We start from the raw sequence: 7,483 nt of genomic DNA, 5'->3' as shown, positions 1-7,483 counted from the left end.
GCCTAGTTGATCGCTTTTTACATTTTTTTTAAATGGAGGCAAGTAAACATACAAAACATACACAATCATTGTTACCAGAAATATTCATACCTACATTAATAGTATTCCTTTCAATCAGCTTCCTATATTTGGGAAGAATTTCCAGATGAATATTGTATGGTGATTCAATCTGGTGGTAACAATTTCATGCAGTTTATGAGCCTGAATCATGTAAGTACTATTCTATGTGTCATGCTTTAGTTCAGAGGTCCAACAAGAGGCATTTGCAAATGCACAAAGACCTTGCTGACCGGTAAGCAAAATTATAGTCATAAGATTAGAAGCAGAAATTTAACTTTTCACTATAAATTGTATAAAGCCTTGGGGATAAGTTTCCATTCTTTCCACAGTACCAGAAGTGCTTTCTGCTGACTTTATCAGGGTGTTTGCTCTGAGGCCAGAAACCCAACACCATTTAATTCACCTTACCCAGTTTGGTCATCATTTCCAAGTCTGTTCTCCAGCTCCCTGAAACTTGTTAGTGTTTTGGGCCTGCCTGGAAGAGGCAGTCTTTTCTACCTGGAAGGTTATGGTTCCATAAGCCATGACTTTGGAGGGCTTTGTGGCATCATTTGCATATACAAAATGAGGAATCTCTTATTTTGTTTATTTGCTTATAGTTGTTTGCAGATTATGTATTTCCAAAAGTTTCCTGGAAGTTAATGGATTCTTTTTTTAAAAAATTTTTAATTTGTTATTAACATATAATGTATTATTAGCCCCAGGGGTACAGGCCTGTGAATCATCAGGCTTACACACTTCATAGCACTCACCATAGCACATACTTTCCCCAATGTCCATAACCCAAGCACCCTCTCCCTACTCCCCTTTCCCCAAGTTAATGGATTCTTTTAAGAGTCTACATTTTGGAAGTTACAGCAAAAAACTTCTGCCATCTATGCAAAAGAAAAATAAAAAATGTATTTCACTACCTCAGACTATACACACTCAATCAGGTATGTGATCAGTGTATTAAGTGGGGTTATTAATACTCTATTATACATATGCTTCCCATATGTATGGGATTGTGATCTCAGGATCATGAGATTGAATACCCCCACCATGGGCTCTGCACTCAGTGCAGAGTCTGCTTGGGACTTTCATCCTCTCCTTCTATCCCTCCCTACCATGCTTGCTTTCTCTCTCTCTCTCTCAAATAAATAAAAAAATCTTTTAAAAAGTAAAATAAAAGTCCTATACAGAAAGATTTCTTTTGACTGGCCTAATAGCTATTTGAATATCTTTCATTCCCTATATTGTCTTAGTAACCAGACACATTCTGTTAACTAAAACACATTCTATTAACTAAAACTTGTTCTCTTTTGAACACTTGTTTCTTTCTTCCTCCTTTTATTTTCCCAGCTTCTTCTTCTTCTTTTAACACTTTATTTATTTGTGAGAGAGAAAGAATGAGAAAATGAACCAGGCGGAGGGGCAGAGGGAGAGGAAGAGAAGCAGACTCCCAGCAGAGCGGCAGAGCAGGGAGCCAGACACCAGGATCCTGGAATCATCACCTGAGCCGAAGGCAGATGAGACACTTAACCGACTGAGCCACTGAGTGCCCCTTCCCAGCAGTTCTTGAGACCTTTATTCTAAATTTTTGTAAATGGTTACCAATCTCTAGAGCAGTCAAATTAGGAGTTCCATTAAATGTGAGAGGCATTACTATCTTGTCAACTTCCTTGCAGAACTAAGAAAATGTACTTTATAAAAAGAAGTCTCTCTTCCCTTCATTAATATTGTACAGCTCTTTTGCCTGGGGGAAACCAAAGATTTTAAGATTCAATCTCTCTACATCTATTTTGACATTTCAGTTGGTTTACTGGGGTTAACTATCAGCAGCAAAGGAAAACTTCCTTATCCTTAGGCTGCTTCTCATTCCTATAGTACCACATCTGCCTTCCTTCCCTTCCTGGGCACTCTGACGTCCATCAGATGACTGGACTTCTCCAGTCTCTCTCCTCAACATACCCAGGCCTGCGGGCCCAAGCTGCCTCTTAAATTCTCCCCCGGGGCCGGAAGACGCCTGGGCTCCTAACGAGGGACAGTCTGCTGCATAGAATAGCCTCCTTACTATTTAAGCGAATCGCTTAGAGGGGAAGACAGCCTGTTCCGGTCTGTCCCCAGCGGCTGGTCTTGCAGCCCCAGTCCCGCTTTGCAGAGCAGCTGGACAGCTTAAGGAGGAACGTCTTCTGAGACCACAGAGAGCAGTAACGACCCTGACAGCAGAATCCGAACGAAAGACGCTGGAGATGGTGAATTGTCCATCAACGTTCAATGACAGAACATGTTGGTGAGCAGCACCCCCTGGCGGACTTCTGATGCAACTACAGGAAGAAGTTACTAGTGCATGGAACTTCTCCCAAAGGCGCTGCATCCCAAAAGACCTTTCTCTGTACAGCGCCTTAAGGCTGGGTTCCTGACCCTGGCAATGGCCCGATACCTGTGTATGGTAGACATTCTCCAGTCACATGTGGCATTGTCTCCCAGACCACATTCCAGAATTCTTGTGGATTCAGGTATTGGTCATTTTACCAATCAGAACTTTGACCATTTTCCTCCCAGTGCCCCTGCTGCCTCTTTCCCAGGGTTCTTGCTGCTCCTTCTTTTTGACTCGGCGCCAAAGGGCTACTCTCTCTCTCTCTCTCTCTCTCTGTCTCTCCCTAACACACACACACACACACACGGAAATTATTGACTCTCTGGCAGGTGTCTGCACTCCTCAGAAATCATACACACATATTTGGGGAGAAGGTGGGATGATGGGGACCAGGGAGAGGAGATGCTTCCTGCTTCCTCTCATTCTGGATCAGCTCTCTCACCCTCCAGAAATTAAGGTCAATCCCACATTCTAGATTTCCACCAGACATCTCCACTTGATTCTCATCACTTAAGTTTCCAAGTATTTGAAGTTGAAACATCGCCACAGTTACCACCAAGCAGGCTTGCTCTCTGTGAGCAACGCTGCTCTTGTCTTGTCACCCAGATTCAGAACCTGGAGCAGTTTCAGGGATTCAGCATACATACATACTCTGTTCATCAGGAGAGAGAAATTTCTGGAAAGTGGAGCACCAGAGTAGTAGTATAGCCCAGTCCTCTTGGATGTGCTTTCTGGACATTCTTAATTTATGACCTAAAACTCCTTTCCATGAGGGGCTGGTGTCCTTGTCTTCTCTGTGTCTTTTGAAAGGGTCCGTAGACAAAAGGACGAGACCGATACAAAGCGAAAGTCAAGCAAAGCTTTATTTCGCGCCAAGCATCGAGAATCAAACTGACCGGCCAGGGCCGTCTCTTGCAAAGAGGCGACCCCTCCCAGCCTCACAGACTAACTTTTATAGAGTAAAGGCCATGTGGTTGAGCCTGGCCACACATAGGTGGCCAATTGAATTACAATTCACCCTATAGTAGTTACTTGAACTAGCCTATCACTCTGGTCAGAATTGGCGCCCAAAAGGCAGGGCCCACATTTTTGGGTGGTAAGGGAGGTGCTTTCCTGATTGGACGTCTCCACCTGGCCGAACACGTCCTTGGCGGGTAGGGAGGTAATACATGCGCTTTCCCTTGATTGGACGTTTCCACCTGGCCGGACATGTCCTTGTATCTGGACTCCGTTATCGGGGGCTATTTGGCCGTATCTCACCAGTTCTGTTTCTAAGCGCTTTCCTCTTGGGGGGAAGGGGCAGGTTCAATCTAAGTTTACTGCATAAACAACAAAATGGCTCTCTCTGGCTAAGTAGGCCCTTACACTTTATAGTAGCTCCAGCAATGGATTTTCCTGGGCTTGGGAGTAGACTTCCTCATACATTCCTAACTTACTACCATGAGTTTCCAAAATATTTCCATTTTAGTGTCCTGGGAAAACTTCAGCTGTTACAATAATATCATGTTCAGTTTTTTAAAGATTTTATTTATTTATTTGACAGAGAGAGATCACAAGTAGACGGAGAGGCAGGCAGAGAGAGAGAGAGAGAGGGAAGCAGGCTCCCCACTGAGCAGAGAGCCCGATGCGGGCCTCGATCCCAGGACCCTGAGATCATGACCTGAGCCGAAGGCAGCGGCTTAACCCACTGAGCCACCCAGGCGCCCACATGTTCAGTTTTTTAAAAAAGAACTGTGCTGCAAATCAAAGACCATCCCCTAGAAAATAAGATGTCAGTGGCAGGAGACAACCCTTTGGAGGAAAGGAAACAGATTGGCTTTGGCTCCTCAGACAAAGCAATTGCTGCACGGTTGGCAAAGGGCCCTGCGAGCAGCTCCAGCAGTTCTGGGGAGTTGGGCTAGTTGTGGAGACCCTCGGACTGCTGAAAATAAATCTAATGTAGTATAATACAGGCTAACTCAAGGAGCGAAATGACATAAACACAAACGTAGAGTCACACTTTAGACAGTGGTCAGATTCTAGGGTGGAAACTCAAATGACTGTTTGGGTTGCATTTATAAGTTGTGTTGTGTTGAAAATTACCATTTTCAAATATTTTAGAATCAGGGATGCCTGGGTGGTTCAGTCGGTTAAGTGTCTGCCTTCAGCTCAGGTCATGATCCCAGCATCCTAGGATCGAGCCCTGTGTCGGGCTCCATACTCAGTAGGGAGTCTGCTTCTCTCTCTCCCTCTCCCTCTGTGTGTGCTCTCTGTCTCTCTCAAATAAATAAATAAAATTTTTAAAATAAATAAATATGTTAGAATCCTATTCCACTTACTACAGAAGATATTGGAACAAAACTTGATTGGAAGCATGGAAGGTCTGAGGTCTCATCTGCTCCTCTTCCTATATGATTAGATGAGCAGAAGCACTGAAAATACAGTCTCTCACTTCCTCCTTGCCTCTCTCTTTTCAACACACAGGTGAATTTGTCAATGTCGATGCATAATCAGACAGCTTACTTGAATAATTCCAAATTGTGTGAGAAGCAGCAGTTCCCACGGAGCATTAAGGAGGCACCGCATGGAAAACCACATTAAATTCATCCAGGCAAGAGCTCGAGGCTTCTGGGAAGATATCTGAACTTGGCATTGAAGAATGGATGTCATTAAGGTAAGTGATATGAGGAAGGCAGTCTAGAAAGAACTGCAAGCAGGGGTGCCTGGGAGGCTCAGTGGGTTAAGCATCTGACTCTGGTTTTGGCTCAGGTCATGATCTCTGGGTGTTGGGATCAAGCTGTGCCCATGTCAGGCCCTGTGATGGGCTCAGAGTCTGCTTGAGATTCTCTCTCTCCTTCTACCCCACCCCCTGTTCATGTGTTCTCTCTCTAATATAAAAATAAATACATCTTTAAAATTAAAAAAAAAAAAAGGGACGCCTGGGTGGCTCAGTTGGTTAAGCAGCTGCCTTTGGCTCAGGTCATGATCCCAGCATCCTGGGATCGAGTCCCACATCGGGCTCCTTGCTCATCAGGGAGCCTGCTTCTCCCTCTGCCTCTGCCTGCCATTCTGTCTGCCTGTACTTGCTCTCTCTCCTCTCTCTCTCTCTGACAAATAAATAAAATCTTAAAAAGAAAGAAAGAAAGAAAGAAAGAACAACAAGCAAAGGCACAGAAGCAGGGATGGGCAGAGCTCATAATTTGGGAAGAAGGACTGATCCAGGGCCACGGGGGTCTAAGACTGTGTGATGGGGAAATGTGGTTAAGAGTAAGAATAGAGAGTGGCCTTGTTCTCCTTTTTTCTCCCCACGTTCTGGAGGCCGCTGTGTTTTTATCAGCCTCCGACCCGCAGTCGGCCTGAGACCGAGCACCATGCCTTCAATTAAGTTGCAGAGTTCCGATGGAGAGATATTTGAAGTTGATGTTGAAATCGCCAAACAGTCTATGACTATCAAGACCATGTTGGAAGATTTGGGAATGGACGATGAAGGAGATGATGATCCAGTTCCTCTACCAAATGTTAATGCAGCAATATTAAAAAAGGTCATTCAGTGGTGCACCCACCACAAGGATGACCCCCCTCCTCCTGAGGATGATGAGAACAAAGCAAAGCGGACAGATGATATCCCTGTTTGGGACCAAGAATTCCTGAAAGTTGACCAAGGAACACTGTTTGAACTTATTCTGGCTGCGAACTACTTAGACATCAAAGGTTTGCTTGATGTAACATGCAAGATTGTTGCCAATATGATCAAGGGGAAAACTCCTGAGGAGATCCGCAAGACCTTCAATATCAAAAATGACTTTACTGAAGAAGAGGAAGCCCAGGTACGCAAAGAGAACCAGTGGTGTGAAGAGAAGTGAAATGTTATGCCTGACACTGTAACACTGTAAGGATTGTTCCAAATACTAGTTGCACTGCTCTGTTTATAATTGTTAATATTAGACAAACAGTAGACAAATGGCAGCAGCAAATCAGTTGTTTAAGCAGAATATTGTCCTCCTCGCATGTGTAGTTTGAGTACAGATTCCAAACTTATGGCTGAGTTTCTTCTAGTACGATCAAAAGTTTTTTTTCTTTGCTCTAAATAAACCTGAATTGTGAGTTCTCTGTAGAAGGTGGCATTTTGGGCTTTCCCTCTCTTTGTAAAGCGATTTCTGCCTAGTTTATTGTCTAGTTAACTTTAGTTTAATGACCTTTTAAAAGTTGGCATTGTAAATAAAACAAGTTGAAAAAAAGTTTTCTGAAATAGAATTAACAACGTATTATCTTTATTCATGAGTTGGAAACTGGAAAAAGGCTACTTGAGGTAAATGTTTTGAGTGGGATTATTAGGGTGTTTTCCAGCTTCCTGGAGTCAAGGAGTACCACTGGTATTGATTAGCCTGTATGTAGCAGGGCTCCCTTAATTGGATCTAAGGACTTGTTTTTGCATTTTTAATTCTCAGCTTTGAATATGTTGGTTAGAAACCGAGTTACTACTAAATTTGTGGTTCGGGGGGAAATGTAACTAGCCAGTCTGTCAGCTTTTCGATTAAAAAAGACAAATAACCCAAAAAAAAAAAAAAAAAGAGTAAGAATAGAAAGGAAATCCAGTCTCCACTCTATAGCCATACACAAGATGTGTGATCATACACGAGAGGGCCACTGTATGGGCCTCTGGAATGCAGAATCCAAGCACTAAATTTCCTTACAGTTCTTCTGGGGCAGCTTCCCTTGCTTTTTCCCCCTGAAAATTTCCCCTATGGTAACCCTTTGTGTGGGAGGGAAACCACAGGGGCAAGAGTGGGGCCTTAGATTCATCAGAATGACTGCAAGCAAGTAACTGAGCCTCAGTTTCCCCTAGTGCAAAATGGGGACTTTGACTTGCCTAGTACATAAGGATTGCCATGAAGACCAAATGGTAAGGATCACAGACTTTGGAGCAACATGAACTAGGTATCAGGAGCTTAGGTAGGTAATCCCCTTCACTTCATTGAGCCTCGGATTCTCTTCAGTAAAATGGCTGTGATATCTACTTTGCATGCTTGATATGAGGATTAACCGAAATAATGGATATAAAATGCCTAGCCAAAGCAAGGCATA

At 43.6% G+C, this 7,483-nt stretch overlaps 1 protein-coding gene and 1 long non-coding RNA gene across 2 annotated transcripts; both read left to right on the top strand.

The window, feature by feature from the left end:
• The first annotated feature begins 2,150 nt into the window (after nt 1-2,150).
• Nucleotides 2,151-7,454, top strand: LOC125105515 (uncharacterized). Its single transcript, XR_007128921.1, has 3 exons — nt 2,151-2,332; nt 4,883-5,072; nt 7,245-7,454. It is a non-coding gene; the product is annotated as an uncharacterized LOC125105515 (long non-coding RNA).
• On the top strand, nt 5,675-6,652 carry LOC125105513 (S-phase kinase-associated protein 1-like). The gene has a single exon (XM_047739065.1). It carries the CDS (start codon nt 5,770-5,772, stop codon nt 6,259-6,261), a length of 492 nt encoding a protein of 163 aa, XP_047595021.1. The 5' UTR covers nt 5,675-5,769; the 3' UTR covers nt 6,262-6,652.
• Nucleotides 7,455-7,483: the final 29 nt, after the last annotated feature.

The sequence above is a fragment of the Lutra lutra genome, chromosome 7 (genome assembly GCF_902655055.1).
Source record: "Lutra lutra chromosome 7, mLutLut1.2, whole genome shotgun sequence".
NCBI lineage: Eukaryota > Metazoa > Chordata > Mammalia > Carnivora > Mustelidae > Lutra > Lutra lutra.
This window is presented reverse-complemented; position numbering and strand designations above follow the sequence as displayed.

Excerpts from the sequence above, each read along its gene's own strand:
- LOC125105513 (XM_047739065.1), top strand. The coding sequence starts at position 5,770 with ATGCCTTCAATTAAGTTGCAGAGTTCCGATGGAGAGATATTTGAAGTT.